The 27,622-nt window shown below is 50.7% G+C and overlaps 1 protein-coding gene across 1 annotated transcript in view; it reads left to right on the top strand.

The window, feature by feature from the left end:
- LOC140430128 (solute carrier family 28 member 3-like) overlaps positions 1-27,622 on the top strand; it is a 516,849-nt gene that overhangs the window by 308,837 nt on the left and 180,390 nt on the right. The window contains exon 10 of the mRNA XM_072517641.1: positions 15,267-15,347. Coding sequence (XP_072373742.1) covers positions 15,267-15,347 — 81 coding nt within the window. The remainder of the gene's footprint in view (positions 1-15,266; positions 15,348-27,622) is intronic.

The raw sequence follows: 27,622 nt of genomic DNA on the forward strand, positions 1-27,622 counted from the left end.
GGGCCTGTGATCCCTCTTGACTGTGAATGTCGGCAGGCCTAGACATAGTCGTGAAACTTGAGAATGCCAGTGAGAAGGCCCAGGTATTCCTTCTCGATTTGTGCATACCTTTGTTTGGTGGGCGTCATTGCCCTTGATGCGTAGGCAACCGGTGCCCAGGATGAAGTGTCATCGCGACCGCACCGATGCCATCCTGGCTCGCATCTGTTGAGATTTTCGTTTCCCTGTCTGAGTCGAAAAATGCCAATACGGGTGCAGTGGTGAGCTTGGCTTTCAGCTCCAACCACTCTGCCTGATGGGCCGCCTTCCACTCAAAGGCAGTGGACTTCTTCACTAGGTTTCGTAGGACCGTAGTGTGTGAGGCCATGTTTGAGATGAACTTGCCCAGAAAATTGACCATGCCCAGGTAGAGCAATACTGCCTTCTTGTCTTCCGGGACCTTCATGGCTGCGATGGCCTTGACCTTGTCTGTGTTGGGGCACACGTCTTGCTGAGAGATCTTGTCTCCTAGGAACTTGAGTGTCGTCATGCCAAAGCAACATTTGGCCCTGTTCAGCTTCAGGCCATTGGTGTGGACACGGCGGAATACCTGCTGGAGATGGGAAACATGCTCCTCAGGGGTCATGGACCATATGATGACGTCGTCCACGTACACACGAACCCCTTTGATGCTCTCCATCATCTGCTCCATGATGCAATGAAATATCTCCGATGCCGAGACGATGCCGAACAGCATACGGTTATAGCAGTACCTGCCAAATGGTGTGTTGAAGGTGCAGTGCCTTCTGCTGGACTCATCCAGCTGGATTTGCCAGAATCCATGTGATGCATCTAACTTCGTGAAAAACCGTGCCATCTCACTGGTGAGTTCCTCCCGCTTCGGGATGGGGTAGTGTTCACGCATTATATTCTGGTTGAGATCCCTGGGATCAATGCAGATGCGCAGGTCTCCAGAGGGTTTTTTAACCACCACCATCGAGCTGACCCAGTCAGTCGGTTCGGTTACCCTGGAAATGATCCCCTGCTGCTGCAGCTCCTTGAGCTGTTCCTTCAGGTGCTCCTTCAGCGGAGCCAGGACCCGGTGTGGTGCATGTGTTGGCATCAGGTCGCAGTAGGATCTTGTACTGATATGGCAAAGTGCCCATCCCGTCAAACACATCTGGATACTGAGCGAGGATGTCGTCAATGCCAGCTTGAAGATCCACGTTGGAGGATGTCGTTGAATAAACCCGCTGCACCAGGTTTAGCTTTTTGTAGGCATGCGCGCCTAGTAGGTGCCCTGTCCGGCTTGACGATTTCAAACCTTAGCCATGCATGGGTACTCCGGTTGGAGACAAGTAGATGGCAGGACCCTAGTGCTGTGATGGCATTAACTTTATCGTCCAGGAGCTGGCAGGCTGCTGGGGGACCATGGGGGGCTTCTTGATGCGTTTGAAGTCTGCCTGTGAACACCTGTGTCCAGCTTGAACAGGATGGAGCAGCGGTTGACCTGCATCACCGCACACCATTCATCTTCCGAATCCACAGTGAGGATGGTCTGAATGCGAGATGAGTTAGGTGTGGCATGTTCACGTGTGGTAATGATGCCCACTCGGTAGGCGGACTCCAGGCACTCGTCCTCTGGATCCGTTGTACTGCCAGGATCAGAATCCTGTAATCGTCGTTGCACATTCTCAACGCTCCGTCGTCAGAATTGGGAGCACTGGCCTCTGACTGGTGGTGCAGACCTGCACAAGGCTGCATAGTGTCCAGGCTTCCCGCAGTTTAAACATCGCCTGCCTCTTGCAGGGCAATGTCCCTTTAAGTGGGCGTTGTCACAGTTCGGGCATGTCATGACGCTGTCGCGTGACGCTGTGTACGCCATCGCACATGCACAGTGCGGTCGGCAGACGTCTGCACCTGAGTAGTGTGGGTGTCGGCCGCTTCGTTATCCCGTCCGCATCGCGCATGCGTGGGGCTCCGGGAAAAGCGCGCGAGATGGCCGCTGTCTTCAATGCTGAGGCGCTGCATCCGGGAGATTGCCTGCACACTTACTGCCTCGTGGGAGGCAAGTTTCTGATTTTCAGTCGATTTGTATTGGGAATACCGATTTTTTGTGTGCTCATGCACTGTACATGTTTCAATCACGACTGGCAGGGTCATATGCTTGATTTTTAAGGGCTGCTCTCTCAGAGGATCAGAGTGAACTCCAAACACGATTTGGTCTCTGATCATGGAGTCAGCAATATTACCAAAGTTGCAGGACAGCGCTAGCAGCAGAGGCTAGTTAAGAAGGCATTGAGAGATTCATCTTTACCTTGAAGTCGTTGTTTGAATATGTAGCGTTCGAAGATTTCATTGGTGTCCACTTCACAGTAGCTATCGAACTTGTCCAGGATGGTCTGAAACCTTGTCTTGTCCTGGCCTTCGGTGAAGTTAAACGAGTTGAAGAGTTCGATGGCTTGATCACCCACTGTTGAGAGGAGAAGCGCGATATTTCTTGCATCAGATGTACCCTCAAGGTGTGAGGCTTGAATATCCGCCAGTTGGCACTGAGAGTGCCGGAGTCCTGAGCTGGTGAGGAACCTGAATCTTCTCCATGGTGCCGGGATACATTTGCTGGTCGTCATGGAATGGACTGAGGTAAGCCACCTTAAATTAGTAGTCTCCTGGTATCATGTCGTGTTAGGTACACTGGTCTAACACTGGCTGCAACTGGATGCAGCTTAGATCAGAAAAATATTCCAGACCTTGAAGTTAGTTCAATCAGGTTTATTGAACTAATAGCACAGTTAGCACAGTTCTCTGTGAGTTTAACTCTCTGCTAACTTAAGTGTGGTTACTCTGACTGAATCAGACTAGCTCTTAGCCACGTGGTGGAGGTGTGAGATTGTAACAACACCCTTGACTGACTCTCTAGATGTTCATCAGTGGAAAGAGGCAGAGTGTGTGTGCCTCGTGTCTTTTATAGTCAGATCCCACCCCAGAGTGTCCTGCCTGTTTATTGGTCATGTCCTGTTCTGTGTCCATTAGCTGCTTGTCTGTATATCATTATGTGTGTGTCTGCGTATCACGACAGGTGTTGGAGACAGCTATGACGGAAAGTCCGTGTCCTCCTCTGACCCGAGCTCCGGCGTATCCTGAGTCTCAGGCGAAGGGCTGGTGTTCGGGCTGCTCTCCCCGTCAGTGCTCGGCTGTCTGGGGGGCAGCGGCTCTGGCACTGGCTGCTGGCAGGTCTCAACGGTGTTAACAGGTGTTTATTGTGGCAACATATATACAGTCTGTGCCCTAACCTTGCATATGGCATGCTTGCCTTCATCGGATGGGGCATTGGATATATAAGTTCACAAATTAAGTTACAGTTGTATAGAACATTGGTTGGCCACATTTGGAATACTGTGTCCAATTCTTTTTTTTTAAAGAATGTTTTTATTGGGTTTTATACACAGTATATTTACAGATGTACACACAGAGAAACCAAAAAGAAATAACAAAAACACTACATAAGTAAAAAAAACCAAGGGGTGGGAAAATAAAACAGGGGTATTGTATATACAAAGAAGCAACAGAGAGACAATTTCATTATACTTGGCATTGGGGTTGGGGGCTTTCTCACCCTTTTTTCTATTTTTCTTCACAAAAATATATATATACAGAACAAGCAAAACAAAATTGGGTGGGAGGGGCACCTGGGTGGTGCCCCTGATGTTACTTGCTTCTCCCGGTCGGTTTTATTTTTTGTTTTTGTGCGTTTGCCTCCACCTTGGCTGTCTGTCGTTCCTCCCTCCTTTACTTTCTTAGTCTCTGTTGCCCTGCTGTGTTTGTCGTGGTCGTTGTCATTTCCTGTGCTCTTCTTCCAGTTTGTGTTCCCCCCTCTTTCCTCCCCTTTGGCTCCCCTCTATTATTCTCCTTCCCTTGTCCTTCCTTGCCCCCACTTCCCTCCCCTTTCCTGCCCCTCTTTCACCCCCTCCCCTCATCTCCCACTCTGCAGCTCTCCTTTCTTTTCAGCTGTGTTTGGTTACCCCCTCTTGCACTGCTCCCCTCCCTCTCCCCGGGACGTCCCTCCCTTCCCTCTCTTCTCTCAAGTCTTGGCTACTTTCCCCTGGCTCTTGGCTACTTGTTTATCTATTTGTTTGTTCGTTGGCCACAAACAGGTCCCGGAACAGTCGGGTGAATGGCTCCCATGTCCTGTGGAAGCCATCTTCCGACCCCTGGATGCCGAATTTGATTTACTCCATTTGGAGAAATTCCGATAGGTTGGACAGCCAGTCTGCAGCTTTAGGTGGTGTTACTGACCGCCAGCCAAGCAGGATTCTAGGGTGGGCGATCAGGGAGGCAAAGGCAAGGGCGTGCGCCCTCCTCCCCATGAAGTGATCTGGCTGGTCTGGTACCCCGAAGACCGCCACTTTCGGGCATGGCTCCACCTTGATCCCCACCACTTTGGACATTGCCTCAAAGAAGGCTGTCCAGTACCCAGCAAGTCTGGGGCCAGACCAGAACATGCGGGTGTGGTTGGCCGGGCCTCCTTGGCACCGTTCGCATCTGTCCTCCACCTCCGGGAAGAAGCTACTCATTCGGGTTCTTGTTAAGTGGGCTCTATGTACCACCTTTCCCTTACCAGCCTCCCCGAACAGGCACCGGAATGTGGCAACTAGGGGCTTTTCACAGTAACTTCATTTGAAGCCTACTTGTGACAATAAGCGATTTTCAGATAATTTCACCTTTAGTTGCGTTAGGTTGAGTCTTATGCAAGTGGAGGTGGAATTGACCCCATGTAGTGCATCCCTCCAAAGTCCCCACCCTATTTCGAGCCCCAAGTCTTCCTCCCATTTCCTCCTCGTCGCGTCCAGAACAGTGCCGGCCCCCTCTATCAGTCGTTCGTACATGTCGCTACAGTTTCCTCCACCTAGAATATTTGCATCCAGTAATTCCTCTAGTAGCGTCTGTCGCAGGTACGTCCTGGTCTCCTTCCGTAGGAAGTTTTTAAGCTGCAGGTATCTGAGTTTGTTGCTCTTAGCTAGCTGGAATCTCTCCGTCAGTTCGTCCAGTATTGTGACCCTTCCTTCGCTGTATAGGTCCCTACCTGTCAGTGTCCCCCTGTCCTATCTCCACTTTCTAAAGGTGGCGTCAGTGAGTGCTGGTGCAAACTAATGGTTGTTGTAGATGGGGGCTTTGTCGGACATTACGGTCAGGCCGAATTGCTGCCGCAACTGGTTCCAGGACTAGAGGGTGGCTACCACCACTGGGCTACTGGAGTATTATTTGGGTGGGAATGGGAGTGCTGCCGTGACAAGGGCCTGGAGCAAGGTCCCAGTGCAGGAGGCCTCCTCTGCGTGCACCAATTTGCCCTCTGGCTCCTTAATCCATCCCATTACTCTTTCCGCTGTCGCCGCCCAGTAGTAGTACTGTAGGTTTGGAAGGGCTAGACCTCCCATGTACTTTGTTTTCTGGAGGACCTTCTTTGGGATCCTAGCATTCTTCCCCCCCCCCATACAAACACCATGATCAGCTTGTCCAGTGAGTTGAAAAAGGCCTTGGGGATATAGATCGGGATGGATCTAAGTAGGAAGAGGTACCTCAGCAGCACGGTCATTTTTATCATCTGCAGTCTCCCCACAAGGGAGAGTGGGAGTGTGTTCCATCTTTGCAGGTCCTTTTTGACTTCCTCTGTCAGACTGATCAGGTTCCACTTGTGAACCCTCGCCCAATCATGAGCGATTTGGATCCCCAGGTAGCGGAATTAGTGTTGGGCCTGTTTAAACGGCAGTCCCCCAAGCGTTCCCCTCCCCCTTGCGGATTCACCAAGAAGATCTCGCTTTTGTTCATGTTGAGTTTGTAGCCCGAGAAGGCACCAAACTCTTTCAAGAGCGCGATGATTCCTTCCATGCTGCTTTGTAGGTCCCAGATGTAGAGGAGGAGGTCATCCGCATTAGAGCGAGACTCTATGCTCTCTGCCTCCCCTTTGGATCCCCCTCCAGTTTTTTCCTGTTCTGAGAGCGATCGCTAGTGGTTCGATCGATAGGGCAAACTGCATTGCGGACGGCTGGCATCCCTACCTGGTGCCCCTGTGCAGTTGGAAGCACTGAGAGCTGGTGTTGTTTGTCCTTACGCTCGCCATGAGAGTGTTGTACAGGAGCTTCACCCAGGAGGTGAACCCTGTTCCAAGCCTGAACCGCTCCAGTATCTCTATGAGGTACTTCCACTCGACACTGTCGAAGGCCTTTTCTGCGTCCAGGGAGATGATCACTTCTGGTGCTCTCTCCCCGGATGGGGTCATGTTCATGTTCAGCAGGTGCCTGATGTTCGATGTTAGCTGTCTACCCTTGACAAAGCTCGTCTGATCTGCTGCGCCCTCTTCTGGAACGCAGTTCTCCAGCCTTTTGGCTAGGATCTTGGCCAGCATTTTGGCGTCTGTGTTTAGTAGTGAGATGGGTCTGTATGACCCACATTCCGTTGGGTCTTTGTCTTTCTTAGTTATTAGCGAGATTGAGGCCTGTGCCAGTGTAGGTGGCAGCCTGCCTCATGCCAGCGAGTCTGCGAACATCTCCCACAGGTGCGGGGCCAGTGTTGTCGCGGATTGTTTGTCGAAGTCCGCCGGGAACCCATCTGGTCCCGGCGCCTTCCCCGCCTGCATGGAGCTAAGCATTAGCATGTCCATGATCTCTCCCACTGCTAGTGGTGCTTCCAGCCCCGGTTTTCTGTCCTCCCCCACAACTGGCATGTCCAATCCATCGAAGAACTGTTTCATCCCGAGTCCTCTGGTGGGGGCTCTGAGGTGCACTGCTCTCGGCAAAAGGCCTCAAAGGTTTTGTTGACCCTTTCTGGGTCTGTTTCCAATGTGCCTCTGTTATCTCTAATTTGTGCGTCTAGTCTCTAGTGGCTGCCTGGTTTCTCAGCTGGTGTGCCAGCAGGCAGCTGGCTTTATCTCCGTGTTTGTATGGGGCCCCCCATGCTTGGCGGAGTTGGTGCACTGCTTTCCTCGTGGAGAGCAGGTCAAAGTCCATTTGTAGCTTTTCCCTCTCCGCCAGGAGCTCTACAGTCGGGGCCTCAGAGTATTTACGGTCCACCTCCAGTATAGAGTCGACCAACTGCTGCCTAGCCGCCTTTTCCTCTCTGTCTCTTCGCGCTTTGAAGGCGATAACTTCCCCTCTTATCACGGACTTTAGCGCCTCCCAGAACATGGAGGTTGAGACCTCCCTATTTTGGTTGTTTTTCATATACTCTCCTATGGCTGTGATTCCCTCTCGCTGAAAGCCATTTTGGCTAGTGGACCTGTGTCCAATCTCCATATGGGGCGTTGGGTCCTGCCCGTCTCCAACCTCACATTCATGTAATACGGAGCGTGGTCAGAGTTTACGAGTATTCCGCTTTGACCAGCCCTGGAAACACCGTTTTCCCCACCACAAAGAAGTAAATCCTGGTGTATACGTTGTGCACTGGGGAGAAGAAGGAGAACTCTTTCTCCCCTGGCTGGGTGAACCTCCAAGGGTCCACCGTGCCCATCTGCTCCAGATAGCGACCGAGTTCCTTCACCATGTTTGAGGTCTTCCCTGTTTTGGGGTTTGACCTGTCAGTCCGTGGGTCCTGTACACAGTTAAAATACCGCCCCCCCCCCCCATGATCAGTCGGTGCGTCGCTATGTCGGGGATTTCCGCCCTGGTCTTTTAAATAAGTTGGAAACGTTCATATTAACAAGTACTACCGGTGTACCGTCCAGAGCCCCACTGACCATGACGTACCGTCCCCCTCGTCGCCTTAAACATCGTGCTCTTATTGATCAGTATTGCCACCCCCCTTGCCCTTGTCCTACCCAGCCCTTCCTTACCCGCAGTCGGTCCTGCTCTCTCAGGTGTGTTTCTTAGGTGGGTGAAGACCCTGGATCTTTTCACTGGGCCGTTGAGTCCCCTAACGTTCCAGGTGACTATCCTGCTGGGGGGTTTATGTCCTGCGGAATTAACCATGTTTACCTGGTGGACGTGCCCCTGCACTCCACGGTTTCCCTTTGTCCAGGGGGCACCCAACATGGCCGCCGATTGTGCGTCCGCCGTGGGTAGGCCCTTGTACTCCGTGGTCTCCCTTTGCCCAGAGACCTTACTGGGTGGTTACTTGCAGTGCTCCTTGCTCCGAGCCCCTGGTTGCGGCGCTTTGTAGCCATATTGCCACTCTCGCTCTGGTCCTATTGTTGCTCCCCTCCCTATTTACCCGCCCCCCACCCCTCAGTCCCCCCCTTTCCCCCCCATCACGCCTTTCCCATGCGCCCACTCCTTTTTTTCCCCTTCCCCCAGCTCTTATCCCCCTTTTCTCCCCCATCCCCGCTGTGTGTGTTCCCCCCCCACCCCTTTCCCGACCTGGCGCCGTCCACCATATCGGGGATGCGCCGTGGCCTTTCTCTGTTGCATGCTTCCGGCGCTAGCTTTCCCGCTATTGCGGTGACCCCCCTCCCGGGAGTTACTGTCTCAATTCTCCCTCGCCCGCTTTCTGTAGTTCCTGCCCATTCTTTCCCCGTCTTAACCCTGCACTCCTCTCGCTTGCCACTCTGCTTTCCCTTTTCCACTGCTCATTCTCTCGAACGAGGTCATGATCTCCCGTGCGAAGAGGTCCCTCAGGTGGTGGCTTGTTGCTTGTCGCTCAGGGTGTGTTTTGGGGGGAATGGCAGTGAGGTGCTTTCTCTACCCCCCCCCCCCCTCCCACCCCCCCCCCCCCCACCTCCCCCCCTCGTCAGCTCATCGCTGTGCTGTTGCTCCTTGCCAGTGGGTCCCTTATTGCTTCCCCTGCTGTCACTGTTCCAGGCTGCATTCCACCACAAACCTGTCTGCCACGGTAGGGGCTGTAAAGAAGTGTTCCTTGCCTTGGTATGTAACTCAGAGCTTCGCTGGGTACAGCATACCTGTAGCGCACAATGACTTACGAGAGAGACGAGAAGTGATGAAGTCGATTCAGGCTTTATGAAGCGAGACTTGTCCCCAGCAGCTCAGCAACAGAATGAAGCTGCGGGGAGAAGCTCGGGTTCTTATACTCCGCCTTCAGGGCGGAGCCAGGAGTCGGCAGCCAACCAGGACCCGGGATCTGTCAGCCAATAGCATCACGGCTTCACGGTCCCACATGACCCCTAATACATACCACCACATTCACCCCTTGTTAAAAAGGAACCCGGCGGGGCGGTGGTTCGCATGGTGGCAGGGGTTTACAAGGCTGGCCCTGGAAGGAAAATTTTGGACATGTTACTACAGTTTTAGCCCTACACTGGGCTATGTACAAGTTTGTGAAAACTATTTACAATATTAGCAAAAAATTTTTTTTTTTGTTACACCAACGGTCTTGGTGTCACGCGGATTCCACGAGTCGAGCGGGCGGTCTGGTCTTCCTCGTCGATCGCCTCAGCCCCGGTGGTGTTGCAGGTGCTTGTTCAGGCGTTGTCGTCTCCGGGAGCGTTTCGGTGTTTGTTCCTGTTTTACTCCTGGGCGGGCACGGGAGGAGGACCGATCCCCCCGGGAAGGGGGCGGTCGCGGGGTGCGCCGGTGGCAGGGAGGGGCTGATCGGTGTCGGGGGGGTGTGTGTGTTGCCGGCGGGCGCCAGGTCCCGCAGGGAGACCGTGTCCTGTCGGCCGTCGGGGTACGCCACGTAGGCGTACTGCGGGTTCGCGTGGAGAAGGTGAACCCTCTCGACCAACGGGTCCGATTTGTGCGCCCGCACATGTTTCCGGAGCAAGATGGGTCCTGGGGCCGCCAGCCAGGTCGGCAGCGAAGTTCCGGAGGAGGACTTCCTGGGGAAGACAAGGAGGCACTCGTGAGGCGTTTGGTTAGTGGTGGTACACAGCAGCGACCGGATGGAGTGGAGAGCGTCCGGGAGGACCTCCTGCCACCGGGAAACTGGGAGATCCCTGGACCGTAGGGCCAGTAGGACGGTCTTCCAGACCGTGTCGTTCTCCCTCTCTACTTGCCCGTTCCCCCGGGGGTTGTAGCTGGTCGTCCTGCTCGAGGCTATGCCCTTGCTGAGCAGGAACTGGCGCAGTTCGTCACTCATGAAGGAGGACCCCCTGTCGCTATGGATATACGCGGGGCAACCGAACAGTGTGAATATGGTGCCAAGGGCTTTAATGACTGTGGCCGCTGTCATGTCGGGGCAGGGGATGGCGAAGGGGAAATGAGAGTACTCGTCCACCACGTTCAGGAAGTATGCGTTGCGGTCAGTGGAGGGAGGGGCCCTTTGAAATCCAAACTGAGACGTTCAAAGGGGCGGGAAGCCTTGATCAGGTGAGCTCTATCCGGCCTGAAAAAGTGCGGTTTGCACTCTGCGCAGATGTGGCAGTTCCTGGTGACTGTACGGACCTCCTCCACAGAGTAGGAGAGGTTGCGGGACTTTATGAAATGGTAGAATCGAGTGACCCCCCGGGTGGCAGAGGTCCTCGTGGAGGGCTTGGAGGCGGTCTATTTGTGCGTTGGTACATGTGCCGCGGGATAGGGCATCGGACGGCTCGTTCAGCTTTCCGGGACGGTACAAGATCTCGTAGTTGAAGGTGGAGAGCTCGATCCTCCACCTTAAGATCTTGTCATTTTTAATTTTGCCTCGCTGTGCATTATCGAACATGAAGGCTACCGACCGTTGTCGGTGAGGAGAGTGAATCTCCTGCCGGCCAGGTAATGCCTCCAATGTCGCACAGCTTCCACTATGGCTTGGGCTTCCTTTTCCACTGAGGAGTGGTGGATTTCTGAGGCGTGGAGGGTCCGGGAGAAAAAGGCCACGGGTCTGCCCGCTTGGTTAAGGGTGGCCGCCAGAGCTACGTCGGATGCGTCGCTCTCGACCTGGAAGGGGAGGGACTCGTCGATGGCGCGCATCGTGACCTTTGCGATATCCGCTTTGATGCGGCTGAAGGCTGAAGGCCTGACGAGCCTCTGTCGACAGGGGGGAGGTAGTGGACTGTATTAGCGGGCGGGCCTTGTCTGCATTCTGGGGGACCCACTGGGCGTAATATGAAAAGAAACCCAGGCAACGTTTCAGGGCTTTGGAGCAGTGGGGGAGGGGAAATTCCATAAGGGGGCGCATGCGTTCGGGGTCGGGGCCTATTATCCCATTGCGCACTACGTATCCCAGGATGGCCAACCGGTTTGTGCTAAAAACGCACTTTTCCTCGTTGTATGTGAGGTTCAGGGCGTTAGTGGTCTGGAGGAACTTTTGGAGGTTGGCGTCGTGGTCCTGCTGATCGTGGCCGCAGATGGTTACGTTGTCGAGATACGGGAACGTGGCCTGCAACCCGTGCTGGTCAACCATTCGGTCCATCTCCCGTTGGAAGACCAAGACCCCGTTTGTGACACCAAATGGGACCCTTAGGAAGCGGTATAGACGCCCGTCTGCCTCGAAGGCTGTGTACTTGCGGTCACCTGGGCGGATGGGGAGGTGGTGGTAGGCGGACTTGAGGTCCACGGTGGAGAAGACCTTATACTGGGCAATCCGATTGACCATGTTGGATATCCGGTCGGCCCTCAAACCACAGGTTTTACCTCTTTGAGTGGTTCCCCTGATCCTCTACTTTACCCCTCAGACTGCCCTGCGTCTCGACCAACCTCGCCACCCCTTTATCCAGCACCACGATCTGATCACTTTTGCCGGTTGCGGCCTTTTCCATGTCCTTGATGGTAGCCTCTTGGGCTTCCAGTCTCTTCTCCACCCTGCCCAGGGCGAACTGTATTTGGGCCAGGGTCTCGGCCACCGCATTCTTCACCACGGCCTCAGTGTCCGCTTTTATCTCCACCTTTATCAGCTGCTGGTGCTGCCTTAGTGTCTCGGTGAAGGATGCCTTCCAGCTCCCCCCCCGCCGGTGTGGGAGCGGTTTGTTCCTGTCTGCCTTGCTCCTTTTGCGCTGGCGAAACTTGTGCTCCCCCGCCTCGTGCGCTGGTTAGCTTGTCTGAGTGTGGCCGTTCCTGGCTCTTTCCACTCCTGGTCTCTGTTCGGCCCCTAGTTTGGCTTTTTCCGGGCATCTTTTCTTACATTCCCCCTCTCTTTTTCCTTCCTCTGACTTACTAAGGTTGGGGAATGAGTTACTGCGTTTTTGTTTTGGCACGTTTTCTTGAACAGTGACTATTTTTCGGGTCCACAGGGAGAGAGCCACCTGACGTGCGACTGCTCAGCACATCGTTGTCACCGGAAGTCTACTGTGTCCAATTCTGGTCACCACACTACCAGAAGGACGTGGAGGCTTTGGAGAGAGTACAGAAAAGGTTTACCAGGATGTTTCCTGGTATGGAGGGTATTAGCTATGAGGAGAGATTGAATAAACTGGAGTTGTTCTCCCTAGAAAGACGGAGGCTGAGGGATGACCTGATAGAAGTTTATAAAATTATGAGGGGTATAGATAGGGTGAACAGTTAGAGGCTTTTTCTCAGGGCAGAAATGACAATTACAAGGGGGAACAAGTTCAAGGTGAGGGCGGGGGGGGGGGGAGCGTAGGGTCAGTGGAGATGTGCAGGGGAAGTCTTTTACACAGAGGGTGGTGGTGGCCTGAAATGCACTGCCAAGTGAGGTGGTTGAGGCAGATACATTAGCGACCTTGAAAACCAATCTCGATCGTCACATGAACAAAAAGGGTATAGAAGGATACAGGAGGTTGGTCTAGTTAGGACATGTGATCAGTGCAGGCGTGGTGGGCTGAAGGCCCTGTTCATGTGCTGTACTGTTCTTTGTAAACACCTGTTCACACTGTTACAACCTGTCTCAGTGATGTCAGATGAATATGAGGGGTAGGCTAGTCATAGAGGGGGAGGAATGGGTAGACATTGTGGGTGGCCTAGGCTCTCCACTTCCACCTCCCCATTCCCCACACTCCCTTGACCGTCCCCACCACCGTCATCTCAGGGGTTTGATGGGACAAGCTCGTATGCAGGAACACCCAGGTGGACGGTGGAAAGTACTACCATGGGAAGGAGTCAGACGTTGTCAAATGATGCGGAGCACCTGAGCTCATCGCAGAGTGGGTTGTCAACATCCTCCATCCCATGGACCAGACCCAGCGTTACTGCCAACTCGGGGCCCACATCCCGTAGGGCAGAAGGTATGCATCATGGAGCAGGTTGCATGCAGGGGTGGCCGGTGGGGTGCGGATGCGGTGTCCGTGTCCCTGGCCAGTCCGGCCCCCTAGTTGGTGAACCTGGAGGCGATCACAATATCCTGTGTGCGTTGGCCCTGATGCACACGTCGTGCGGCCTCCCGTGCCTGCCTGAGCTCCATGTCCTGCCCATCCTTCCCCTTCCCCGCATCCTCCTCGTCGAAGGAGACCTGGCGTTCATCCTTCTCCTTCAGCACATTGCCCCACTGCTGCGCGACGTGTGGAGGACACAGGAGGCCTGCACGATGCGGCCGGCCCTCTCAGATTGGTCCAGGCACCTGAACTACATCTTCAGGAGGCCAAAGCACCGCTCGATCACGCTCCTGGTTGCTATATGGGCATTATTGTGGCAGGTCTCCACGTCGATCTGTGGCCTCCGGTTAGCTGTCATCACCCATGACCACAGTGGATAACCCCTGTCACCATGGAGCCAACCTCCCCGTCACGAATATGTCAGGAATCGTCGAGTATGCCAGGATGAAGGCGTCGTGCACACAGCCTGGGTATTGGGCGCAGACGTGCATGATGCGAAGCTGATGGTCATATATCAGCTGCACGTTCATTGAGTGGAACTCCTTTTGGTTTGTGTAGAGCGGCCTGTAATCTGTAGGTTCTCGGAGGGGGCACGCATCCTGTCGATCACTCCCTGGACCTGGGGCATGTCAACAGTGGCAGCGGGTCCTGCTGCTCGGGCATCCTGGTGGCTCGGTCCACATTGAAATGAATGTATTGAGCTGCCTGGGCATATAGGGGCCCCATGATGGTACAGATGCACTTGTGCACTGAGGTCTGTGAGATCCCGGACAGGTCCCCACTTGGCGCATGGAAGGACCCCATGGAGTAAATGTTCAGGGCAACCGTAACCTTGACGGCCATCGGGAGCTGGTGTCCTCCCCCATACCCCTGTGGTGCCAGGTGTGCCATGATCTGACATTTATGTTGCACTGTCTCCCTGCTCAGGTCCTCGAATGACACGGGTTGCCAGTACACAGAAGGCCTCATGCGGCACCAGTAGGCACTGCGGGCTCTGCCCCTGCATGTATCCCCCCCTCCCCCTCCCTACCTCTACTCTAGTAGCCCCGTCAGTGGCCGGCACCGTCGGGGTCTCTGGCCCTGGCGCAGTTTGTGATGCCAGGGGTACTGTCGGCTGGCGCTGCCCTTTCCAGTGAAATGTTCCTCAGCCCCCTCCCGGCGTCCCCAAAGGGGTTACTGTGGATGTTGCCCTGGGTGGGCCGCCGACAGGTGGTGGCCGGGTCGGGGATTGTATGGCAGAGGATGGGGTGTGGGCAGCCATACGACTGGTGTCACCTTGCAGAACCAGGGCCAAGGTGGGTGGTCACTGGGGTGCACAGCAAGATGGCTGCCTTGCAGGCTGCGGCAATGACGGTCCATGACTGGACACCTCCCCAGTCCCATGGGGGGTCACCCCGTGTACTCGGCCTGATCCTACTTTCTTTATCTCTCCCTCATCAGCCTCGACAACGGTTTTACGATGTTTAAAAGCAGAAGTGAACCGTGCTGTTGTGAACTCAGCCCATCGGAGGCAGAGAATCATGGGGGCCCAGGAGAATACTGGGTCAGGCCCTTTAATGACATGCAAGCAGTGTTTACTGTACGTACGTTCCGAACCGCATTGACGCCGCTATCGAGGTGTCGGAGAATTTCGATTTGGCCTCAAACTGGTCCCCGCAGCGATTTTAGCATTGGAACCTATTATGTGCCCAATCACGTTTCGCGATTTCGCCGTCAGCCGACACAGAATCCCGCCCCATATGTTTTTCAGGGTTATTGGAGACAGCCCGGTCATGTTGTTTTTCTATCAGATTGTTTGTTTCAATTATCTTTTAATGAATTATCTTAATTACATTGAAATACAGTGTGAATTGTCACATATTGGTATCCACCTTTGATGAAAAGTAGAGTGTAATTGAATTATCACAAAGAGAATATTGTTTCGTTGTGCATAATGTTATCTCATTTATATCTATCACATTCTTTCAAGTGGTAAAACAATTGGAAGGTCCTTAACATTCCTAAAAAAGGTCAATTTTAAACTTTACCACTAAAATCTCTCCAGTTTTGAAAAAATACTAATTTACAAAAAAGTATAATATTTAAATGTTACAGAATTTAGTTTTCTTTGTAATAATATTTCTTGAGATACTTCAAACTCTTTTCCATTGTTCAGATTGGCTGGATAATGCAAATGTCCATGAATACAACTCCTACAGAGTCATTGGTAGCAGCAGGCAACATATTTGTGGGACAGGTGAGTGCTACTTAGATGGAAAAGTTCAGTAGAGTTAAGATTGGTTATTTTATTGGTTATGAGAAGTATTTGGCAGGTAGGATCAAGGAAAACCCAAAAGCTTTCTACAGGTATGTCAGGAATACAAGAATGACTAGGGTAAGAGTAGGGCCAGTCAAGGACAGGGATGGGAAGTTGTGTGTGGAGTCTGAAGAGATAGGCGAGATACTAAATGAATATTTTTCGTCAGTATTCACCCAGGAAAAAGATAATGTTGTGGAGGAGAATGCTGAGACCCAGGCTATTAGAATAGATGGCATTGAGGTACGTAGGGAAGAGGTGTTGGCAATTCTGGACAGGCTGAAAATAGATAAGTCCCCGGGACCTGATGGGATTTATCCTAGGATTCTCTGGGAGGCCAAGGAAGAGATTGCTGGACCATTGGCTTTGATTTTTATGTCATCATTGGCTACAGGAATAGTGCCAGAGGACTAGAGGATAGCAAATGTGGTTCCTTTGTTCAAGAAGGGGAGTAGAGACAACCCCGGCAACTATAGACCGGTGAGCCTCAAGTCTGTTGTGGGTAAAGTCTTGGAGGGGATTATAAGAGACAAGATTTATAATCATCTAGATAGTAATAATATGATTAGGGATAGTCAGCATGGCCTTATGAAGGGTAGGTCATGCCTCACAAACCTTATCGAGTTCTTTGAGAAGGTGACTGAACAGGTAGACGAGGGTAGAGCAGTTGATGTGGTGTATGTGGATTTCAGTTAAGCGTTTGATAAGGTTCCCCACGGTAGGCTATTGCAGAAAATACGGAGGCTGGGGATTGAGGGTGATTTAGAGATGTGGGTCAGAAATTGGCTAGCTGAAAGAAGACAGAGGGTGGTGGTTGATGGGAAATGTTCAGAATGGAGTTCAGTTACAAGTGGCGTACCACAAGGATCTGTTCTGGGGCCGTTGCTGTTTGTCATTTTTATAAATGACCTAGAGGAGGGCGCAGAAGGGTGGGTGAGTAAATTTGCAGACGACACTAAAGTCGGTGGTGTTGTCGACAGTGCGGAAGGATGTTGCAGGTTACAGAGGGACATAGATAAGCTGCAGAGCTGGGCTGAGAGGTGGCAAATGGAGTTTAATGTAGAGAAGTGTGAGGTGATTCACTTTGGAAGGAATAACAGGAATGCGGAATATTTGGCTAATGGTAAAGTTCTTGGAAGTGCGGATGAGCAGAGGGATCTCGGTGTCCATGTACATAGATCCCTGAAAGTTGCCACCCAGGTTGATTGGGTTGTGAAGAAGGCCGATGGAGTGTTGGCCTTTATTGGTAGAGGGATTGAGTTCTGGAGTCATGAGGTCATGTTGCAGCTGTACAAAACTCTGGTACGGCCGCATTTGGAGTATTGCATACAGTTCTGGTCACCTCATTATAGGAAGGACGTGGAAGCTTTGGAGCGGGTGCAGAGGAGATTTACCAGGATGTTGCCTGGTATGGAGGGAAAAACGTATGAGGAAAGGCTGATGGACTTGAGGTTGTTTTCGTTAGAGAGAAGAAGGTTAAGAGGAGACGCAATAGAGGCATACAAAATGATCAGGGGGTTAGATAGGGTGGACAGTGAGAGCCTTCTCCCGCGGATGGAAATGACAAGCACGAGGGGACATAGCCTTAAACTGAGGGGTAATAGATATAAGTCAACGCGACCGCTACATGCGCAAGGCTCAGCTTGATCCAATTCTAGGTGGTACACCGGGTCCATATGACAGTGGCCCGGATGAGTAGCTTCTTTGGGGTGGAAGACAGGTGTGTAAAATGTGCGGGAGGACCAGCGAACCATCCGTGGGAGAAGGCTCATCAGCCTTTCCTGATAGGTTTTTCCCTCCGTACCAGGCAACATCCTGGTAAATCTCCTCTGCACCCGCTCCAAAGCTTCCACGTCATACCAGAGTTTTGTACAGCTGCAACATGACCTCATGACTCCGGAACTCAATCCCTCTACCAATAAAGGCCAACACTCCATAGGCCTTCTTCACAACCCAATCAACCTGGGTGGCAACTTTCAGGGATCTATGTACATGGACACCGAGATCCCTCTGCTCATCCACACTTCCAAGAACTTTACCATTAGCCAAATATTCCGCATTCCTGTTATTCCTTCCAAAGTGAATCACCTCACACTTCTCTACATTAAATTCCATTTGCCACCTCTCAGCCCAGCTCTGCAGCTTATCTATGTCCCTCTGTAACCTGCAACATCCTTCCGCACTGTCGACAACACCACCGACTTTAGTGTCGTCTGCAAATTTACTCACCCACCCTTCTGCGCCCTCCTCTAGGTCATTTATAAAAATGACAAACAGCAACGGCCCCAGAACAGATCCTTGTGGTACGCCACTTGTAACTGAACTCCATTCTGAACATTTCCCATCAACCACCACCCTCTGTCTTCTTTCAGCTAGCCAATTTCTGACCCACATCTCTAAATCACCCTCAATCCCCAGCCTCCGTATTTTCTGCAATAGCCTACCGTGGGGAACCTTATCAAACGCTTTACTGAAATCCATATACACCACATCAACTGCTCTACCCTCGTCTACCTGTTCAGTCACCTTCTCAAAGAACTCGATAAGGTTTGTGAGGCATGACCTACCCTTCACAAAGCCATGCTGACTACCCCTAATCATATTATTCCTATCTAGATGATTATAAATCTTGTCTCTTATAATCCCCTCCAAGACTTTACCCACAACAGATGTGAGGCTCACCGGTCTATAGTTGCCGGGGTTGTCTCTACTCCCCTTCTTGAACAAAGGAACCACATTTGCTATCCTCCAGTCCTCTGGCTCTATTCCTGTAGCCAATGATGACATAAAAATCAAAGCCAAAGGCTCAGCAATCTCTTCCCTGGCTTCCCAGAGAATCCTAGGATAAATCCCATCAGGCCCCGGGGACTTATCTATTTTCAGCCTGTCCAGAATTGCCAACACCTCTTCCCTACGTACCTCAATGCCATCTATTCTAATAGCCTGGGTCTCAGCATTCTCCTCCACAACATTCTCTTTTTCCTGAGTGAATACTGACGAAAAATATTCATTTAGTATCCCGCCTATCTCTTTAGACTCCACACACAAATTTCCATCCCTGTCCTTGACTGGCCCTACTCTTACCCTAGTCATTCTTTTATTCCTGACATACCTATAGAAAGCTTTTGGGTTTTCCTTGATCCTACCTGCCAAATACTGCTCATGTCCCCTCCTTGCTCGTCTTAGCTCTCTCTTTAGATCCTTCCTCGCTACCTTGTAACTATCAAGCGCCCCAACTGAAACTTCACACCTCATCTTCACATAGGGCTCCTTCTTCCTCTTAACAAGAGATTCCACTTCTTTGGTAAACCACGGTTCCCTCGCTCGACACCTTCCTCCCTGCCTGACCGGTACGCACTTATCAAGAACACACAGTAGCTGTTCCTTGAACAAGCTCCACATATCCAGTGTGCCCAACACTTGCAGCCTACTTCTCCAACATACCCCCCCCCCAAGTCATGTCTAATGGCATCATAATTGCCCTTCCCCCAGCTATAACTCTTGCCCTGTGGGGTATACTTATCCCTTTCCATCACTAACGTAAACGTCACCGAATTGTGGTCACTGTCTCCAAAGTGCTCACCTACCTCCAAATCTAACACCTGGCCTGGTTCATTACCCAAAACCAAATCCAATGTGGCCTCGCCTCTTGTTGGCCTGTCAACATATTGTGTCAGGAAACCCTCCTGCACACATTGTACAAAAAACGACCCATCTAATGTACTCAAACTATATCTCTTCCAGTCAATATTTGGAAAGTTAAAGTCTCCCATAATAACTACCCTGTTACTTTCGCTCGTGTGGGGCTCCGAGCGATAGAGTCTGCTGTAAAAGTCCCTGAACGCCCTGTTTAGCCCAGCCGAGTCCCCTACCAAATTCCCATCCCCATCGATCACCTTTTCTCTTTCCCTGGCCGCCTCCCTCTTCCTAAGCTGCTGTGTCAGCATTCTGCTGGCCTTCTCCCCATGTTCATAAAACGCCCCCCTCGCCTTTCTAAGCTGCTCCACTGCCTTGCCTGTGGACAACACCCCGAACTCAGCCTGCAACTTCCGACGTTCCCTTAACAGCTCCACCCCCGGGGTTGCCGCATACCTCCTATCCATCTGTAGGATCTCCTCAACCAGTCGGCCCGTCTCTGCCCTATCCGTCCTGTCCTGAGCCCGCATCGAAATCAGCTCCCCTCTCACCACTGCTTTCAGTGCCTCCCAGACCACCGCTGCTGAGACTTCCCCCGTGTCATTGACCTGCAGGTAGTTCTGCTGCACTTCCTCACCCTCTCGCACACCGCCTCGTCCGCCAACACGCCCACGTCCAATCTCCATTGCGGGCGCTGGAAGTTCTCCTTACTAACCTGCAGATCCACCCATGTGGGGCATGATCCAAAATAGTGATGGCCGAGTACCCAGTGTCCACCACCCCCGCCAGCAAATCCCTGCTCAGAATGAAAAAGTCAATCCGGGAGTAAACCTTCTGCACATGCGAATAAAAAGAAAACTCCCTCCCCGTCGGCTGCCTAAACCTCCATGGGTCGACCCCCCCATCTGCTCCATGAACCCTATCAGATCCTTTGCCATTGCTCGCACCCTCCCCCTTTTCGAACACGACCGGTCCAGGCCGGGTCGATGACCGTATTAAAATCCCCTCCCATAACCAGCTTGTGTGGGTCCAGGTCAGGTATCTTCCCCAGTACCCTCTTTATGAATTCTACATCATCCCAGTTTGGCACGTACACGTTAACCAAGACTACCGTACTCCCCTCCAGCTTGCCGCTCACCATGACATAACGGCCCCCCCGTCCGAGACTATACAGCCCACCTGGAATTGCCACTTATTGATTAAAATCGCCACCCCTCGAGTCTTGGTGTCCAGCCTCGAATGAAAGACCTGACTGACCCAACCCTTCCTTAGCCTGACTTGATCCGCCACTTTCAGGTGTGTCTCCTGCAACATCACCACGTCCACCTTCAGAGCCCTCAGATGCGTGAACACAAGTGCCCTCTTGACCAGCCCTCTAACATTCCAGGTGATAAGCCTGGTTGGGGGGCACCACGCCACCCCTCAGTTGATCAGCCATCCCCTTTCCTGGGCCTGCCCCCAGCCCATGCGCCGTGCCTCCATCGGCCCGTCTCTTGGCAGCCCCACCCCCGACCTCCTCTCTGTCCCAAAACCTAAGACCCTCCCTCGTCAGCAGAGTAACTCTCCCCCCCCTCCCCCCACCGCCCCCCCCCCCCCCCAGCAACACCACTTTGTAACCTAATCCCTGCCATATATTAATCATATGCACACCCCCCACTGTACTTCCGTAGACTAGCTCACCCAGCTAGCCTGGTGACCCTCGCCTCCGGCGCCAAGAAGTCTCCCACCTATTGTTCCCTACTCCCCTCCCCCCCGCCCATCGAAACCACTTCCCTCCTCAAACCGAGTCCGAACAATCACCCAATTACCATAGGAGACAACCCAAAACAAAAAACCCACAAACCCCCCCCCCCCAATAGTGCAAATCAAAGTAATATAAAAGTATAAAGTCCCCACCAGCCATCCCCACCAAAACACCGAAAACCCATTGAAACCGAATAACTTTTACTTCCCCATCTTCACCCAAACTTAAAAGCAGAAGAAAAACGACAATCAAAACGTATAAACATCACTCGGAAAAGTTACAACTTAAAACAAAAAGTTCTCAGTTCAGCACCAGCCCTTTCTTCTTGGCAAAGTCCATCGCGTCTTCGGGCGACTGGAAATACTGGTCCTGGTCCTCGTGCGTAACCCACAGGCGCGCCAGGTAAAGCAGCCCAAATTTCACCTTCTTCTTAAACAGGATCTCCTTCACTTGCTTGAAGCCAGCCCTCCTTCTGGCCACCTCCACACTCAGGTCCTGATAGACACGCAATATGCTATTGTCCCATTTGCAGCTCCTAGTACGCTTAGCCCACTGGAGAACACACTCCTTATCCAAAAATCTGTGGAACCGGACCACCATCACCCTTGGGGGGTCCGCCGGCCGTGGCTTCCTCGCCATTGCCCTGTATGCCCTGTCCACCTCCAACGGTCGGGGGAAAGCCCCCTCCCCCAGAAGCTTCTGGAACATACTCGCCACAAACGCGCCAGCATCAGCCCCGTCAGCCCCTTCAGGGAGACCAACAATTCTTAAGTTCTGCCGGCGAGCTCTGTTCTCCAGATCAACACCTTCTCCAGTAGCCTCTTTTGCTGATCCTTCAACATCCCCACCTCTAGTTCGACCACCGTTTGGTTCTCCTCCTGGTCCGCCAGCGCTTTCTCCTACCTCTGAATTGTCCGATCCTGGGCATCCAGCCTGCGCTCCAGCCGATCGATCGACTCCTTCATCGGGTCAAGACAGTCCCGTTTCTGTCTGGCAAAGCCCACCTGGATGACCTGCATCAGCTCCTCTGTCGATGGCTGGGCCGTTGCAGCAGGGGTCCGAACATCAGCCATGTTGTCTTCAGCTGCCACCTCCACCCAGCCCTTGCTTATCCTTTTATTTCTTCCTTTTCGGTCCCTTGAGGTTCTCCGTTCCATGCACCACTGTGTGGATCCAGAGCCTAATCGTCTGCGCCTTCAAAGCCAAAACTCAAAACCACAAAAAAGTCAGGGATAAAGGTCCAAACTTCCGGCCAGAGCGGGAGCTACCAAACGTGTGACTTACTCCCTCATAGCCACCACCTGAAGTCGACAGTCAACATTTCAACCTGTGACTGAACTTTGACCTGTGAGCATATACTATAAGTTCATAAAATATAGGAGCAGAATTAGGCCATTTGGCCCATTGAGTCTGCTTCACCATTCGATCATGGCTGATCTCATCCTGACCTTAACTCCACCGTCCTGTCCGTTCTCCATAACTCTTCAACCCATTACCAATTAAAAATCTGTCTAACTCCTCCTTAACTTTACTCATTGTCCCAGCGTCCAACGTACTCTGGGGTAGCGGATTCTACAGATTCACAACCCTTTGGGAGAAGTAGTTTCTCCTCAACTCCATTTAAAATTTGCTAACTCTTATCCTAAGACTATGACCTCTCATTCTAGAATGCCCCACAAGAGGAAGCATCCGCTCCCTGTCTACTTAATCCATACCTTTTATTATCTTGTATACCTCAATTTGAACTCCCCTCATTCTTCTAATATCTAGAGAGTACAGGTCTAAACTGTTCAATCTCTCTTTATATGACAAACCCCTCATCTCTGGAATCAACCTAGTGAGCCTCCTGCCATTGATGATGTAATTGAGGACTGATATATTGTTGCCCTGTGAGAATAACTATTACGAAAGTTCATTAGTGTACTCCCAATCTATTGTAGAATCATTGCTGTCCTCATCTGCTGTTGTGATGACCCAGCTCTGAGGACTGTGTTGTAACAACCTTTCACCATTTCCCCCTCCAAGTGTCTGCACTTAACCAAATAAACATGCTGCAGATCACAGCATAGCTCTGCAACTGCTGCGTAATCTCAACACATGCCACTCCTGCAAATCATACAAGAACAGTAAGGCCACCAAGCCTCTACATGGTGAACCCATCACTGATAATGCCAGACTACAAAATACAATTCCTTCACTATAATGGCACCTTGACAACTTACCAATGTACCACACACTTGGATAACATACATACTAAAACAAAACCTTTTCTACTCAAGTGACAGAATGGATGAAAGAGAGCAGCCAGGAGACCTGAGAAATTTCAACTAATCAGAAAGGCTCTAGTGAACACCAACCCCTTAGCTTCACTATGGGCTACCTCCTTTGTGGCTGGTGCTGGGCCTACTGCAGTCCAAACAGTGTCCACTGCTCCTGACAGCTTTTGGGCAGGGCTATGACTGCAGGTAATTACCGCATGCTGCAATAGGGTGTACAAGTCGAATTGATTCAATTCTTCAGAACTCCATTCATACATATGGGCAGCACGGTAGCCCAAGTGGATAGCACTGTGGTTTCACAGCGCCAGGGTCCCACGTTCGATTCCCTGCTGGGTCACTGTCTGTGCGGAGTCTGCAAGCTCTCCCGTGTCTGCGTGGGTTTCCTCCGGGTGCTCCGGTTTCCTCCCACAGTCCAAAGATGTGCAGGTTAGGTGGATTGGTCATGATAAATTGCCCTCATTAACCAAAAAGGTTCGGAGGGGTTATTGGGTTACGGGGATAGGGTAGAAGCGAGGGCTTAAGTGGGTCGGAACAGACTCGATGGGCCAAATGGCCTCCTTCTGCACTGTATGTTCTATATGTCAAAAAGGTGTATAAGGCCAGACCAGAAAAACGTGTTTGATTCAAATCTCTTTAAAGTGCATTTATCAATGAAAAAGAAAAATCATGCAACTCATTTTTTTTTAGCAAATCTTACCCGGTTCGCTAACAATGATAAAAAAACTTGTAATAGGGATGTGACTCCCTTGACAACTTAGAAACTATTTTAACACATGAATCAGACTATGAACCCTTTCAATAAAAACATTTTGAATTCTTCATCCTCTGTGTCTGAGTGGACGTTCGCTGCGAACTTGGAGTTGAGGGCATGATAGAAATTGGCTTTTTTTGTTAGCTAGTGATGATATAGGTAAAAGGTTTAATTGAGAACTCATTAAGAATAATTGACTGAAATCATATCAATCATTAATTCAGTGCAAGTATGGCTGGGAATTAATCAGATAAGACTGTATTTTCACATTTCACAAGTTGCTTGAGGCCTGCAAGGTCAGTGACTCAACTAGTTAAAAGACCCTAATGTTTGGTTAAAACATGGCGGCTACCCATTTTTGGCAGTTCCGTTTCTATTGTCACAGCCAGTCTATGTTGAGATGCAGGTGTCGATAATTTGGGAAATTGGCAAGCGATGGTATGGGAAATTCACACCAATATATTTAAATACATATCTCTCTTAAATAGATGAACAGACATTTTGGCCGAATTGAGTGAATTATAAATTAGATAAAGCCCATCACAGGTGTAAAGAAGGTGAAACTTTGAGATAATAATCTTCTTAAGAATCACTTGTAGGGATGGAAACATCCCTATACTGTGTATTATGATTTGAACAATTACCATGATTTGTATTTTAAACTCAACCACTGTATTCCTGTGTAATGAGACAGGATTGATTCAGGATCTCATAGTTAGGGATCCTCTCAGAAGGAGCAATCACAATATGGTGGAATTTAAAATACAGATGGAGGGTGAGAAGGTCAAATCAAGCACTAGTGTTTTGTGCTTAAACAAAGGAGATTACAATGGGATGAGAGAAGAACTAGCTAAGGTAGACTGGGAGCAAAGACTTTATGGTGAAACATTTGAGGAACAGTGGAGAACCTTCCAAGTGATTTTTCACAGTGCCCAGCAAAGGTTTATACCAACAAAAAGGAAGGACGGTAAAAAGAGGGAAAATCGACCGTGGATATCTAAGGAAATAAGGGAGAGTATCAAATAGAAGGAAAAAACATACAAAGTAGCAAAGATCAGTGGGAGACTAGAGGACTGGGAAATCTTTATGGGGCAACAGAAAGCTACTAAAAAAGCTATAAAGAAGAGTAAGATAGATTATGAGAGTAAACTTGCTCAGAATATAAAAACAGATAGTAAAAGTTTCTACAAATACATAAAACAAAAAAGAGTGGCTAAGGTAAATATTGGTCCTTTAGAGGATGAGAAGGGAGATTTAATAATGGGAGATGAGGAAATGGCTGAGGAACTGAACAGGTTTTTTGGGTCGGTCTTCACAGTGGAAGACACAAATAACATGCCAGTGACTGATGGAAATGAGGCTGTGACAGGTGAGGACCTTGAGAGGATTGATATCACCAAGGAGGTAGTGATGGGCAAGCTAATGGGGCTAAAGGTAGACAAGTCTCCTGGCCCTGATGGAATGCATCCCAGAGTGCTAAAAGAGATGGCTAGGGAAATTGCAAATGCACTAGTGATAATTTACCAAAATTCACTAGACTCTGGGGTGGTCCCGGCGGATTGGAAATTAGCAAACGTGACACCACTGTTTAAAAAAGGTGGTAGGCAGAAAGTGGGTAATTATAGGCCAGTGAGCTTAACTTCGGTAGTAGGGAAGATGCTGGAATCTATCATCAAGGAAGAAATAGCGAGGCATCTGGATGGAAATTGTCCCATTGGACAGACGCAGCATGGGTTCATAAAGGGCAGGTTGTGCCTAACTAATTTAGTGGAATTTTTTGAGGACATTAACAGTGCGGTAGATAACGGGGAGCCAATGGATGTGGTATATCTGGATTTCCAGAAAGCCTTTGACAAGGTGCCACACAAAAGGTTGTTGCATAAGATAAAGATGCATGGCATTAAGGGGAAAGTAGGAGCATGGATAGAGGATTGGTTAATTAATAGAAAGCAAAGAGTGGGGATTAATGGGTGTTTCTCTGGTTGGCAATCAGTAGCTAGTGATGTCCCTCAGGGATCAGTGTTGGGCCCACAACTGTTCACAATTTACATAGATGATTTGGAGTTGGGGACCAAGGGCAATGTGTCCAAGTTTGCAGACGATACTAAGATAAGTGGTAAAGCAAAAAGTGCAGAGGATACTGGAAGTCTGCAGAGGGATTTGGACAGGCTAAGTGAATGGGCTAGGGTCTGGCAGATGGAATACAATGTTGACAAATGTGAGGTTATCCATTTTGGTAAGAATAACGGCAAAAGGGATTATTATTTAAATGATAAAAAATTAAAACATGCTGCTGTGCAGAGAGATCTGGGTGTGCTAGTGCATGAGTCGCAGAGAGTTGGTTTTCAGGTGCAACAGGTGATTAAGAAGGCAAATGGAATTTTGTCCTTCATTGCTAGAGGGATGGAGTTTAAGACTAGGGAGGTTATGCTGCAATTGTATAAGGTGTTAGTGAGGCCACACCTGGAGTATTGTGTTCAGTTTTGGTATCCTTACTTGAGAAAGGACGTACTGGCACTGGAGGGTGTGCAGAGGAGATTCACTAGGTTAATCCCAGAGTTGAAGGGGTTGGTTTACGAGGAGAGGTTGAGTAGACTGGGACTGTACTCGTTGGAATTTAGAAGGATGAGGGGGGATCTTATAGAAACATATAAGATTATGAAGGGAATAGATAGGATAGATGCGGGCAGGTTGTTTCCACTGGCGGGTGAAAGCAGAACTAGGGTGCATAGCCTCAAAATAAGGGGAAGTAGATTTAGGACAGAGTTTAGGAGGAACTTCTTCACCCAAAGGGTTGTGAATCTATGGAATTCCTTGCCCAGTGAAGCAGTCGAGGCTCCTTCATTCAATGTTTTTAAGATAAAGATAGATAGTTTTTTGAAGAATAAAGGGATTAAGGGTTATGGTGTTCGGGCCGGAAAGTGGAGCTGAGTCCACAAAAGATCAGCCATGATCTCATTGAATGGCGGAGCAGGCTCGAGGGGCCAGATGGCCTACTCCTGCTCCTAGTTCTTATGTTCTTATGTATTCGCTAAAGACAATCAATCTGACTAGTGATGCACGATCAATGACCACTAAAGCGACGTTGTTGTCCAACTGAAGGCTTTAATAAGCTGGATGTTTCCCCCAGCAGCTCACGTACAGAATGAGGGCTTCTGGGACGGCACGAGTTCTTATACCCCGCCTATCAGGGCGGAGCTATTATACAGTCTAGCCAATAGAAAGCATACAGTTTCCACCAATGGTGCTTTAGCCTATCAGGTAACACCTATAATACCACATTTCACCCTGTTAAAAAAAGAGTTCGGCGGGGGTGGTGGCCAGAAACTACAAAACATAACAACATGGTATAATTAGTTATGGAGGTACCGTAATACCTCCGTACAGTGTTTAGTAACTATTTACAAGTCTGGTAGCTATGTACATTTGATGGTTTATATTTACAGATTGCAGTTAAAATGAAGCAATCAGTCGATCGGGGGCCCTGGTCGTCCTCTAAGATCGTCGGAGCCTCAGTGACGACTCCGGTGGAGGCTCGGTGGTCTGTGACTCTGGGAGTGTGGCTTCGATCTCCATGGCAGCTTCGTCACCCCTAGATGGTGCTGGTGGGGAAAACGGCTGACCTGGGAAGGGAGCGCCTGCGGGGGGTGTCGGTGGGTGGGGGGGCCTAGACGGGGGCGGCGGAAGGACCGATCCTCCTGTAAGGTGCTGCGGTGGAGGGGAGGGTGGGACTGGTGGCTGGAATTTGCGTGGAGTTCCGGTCCCATAGGGAGACCATATCTTGTCGGCCGTCGGGGTACGCCAC

This window comes from Scyliorhinus torazame, chromosome 9, assembly GCF_047496885.1.
Source record: "Scyliorhinus torazame isolate Kashiwa2021f chromosome 9, sScyTor2.1, whole genome shotgun sequence".
NCBI lineage: Eukaryota > Metazoa > Chordata > Chondrichthyes > Carcharhiniformes > Scyliorhinidae > Scyliorhinus > Scyliorhinus torazame.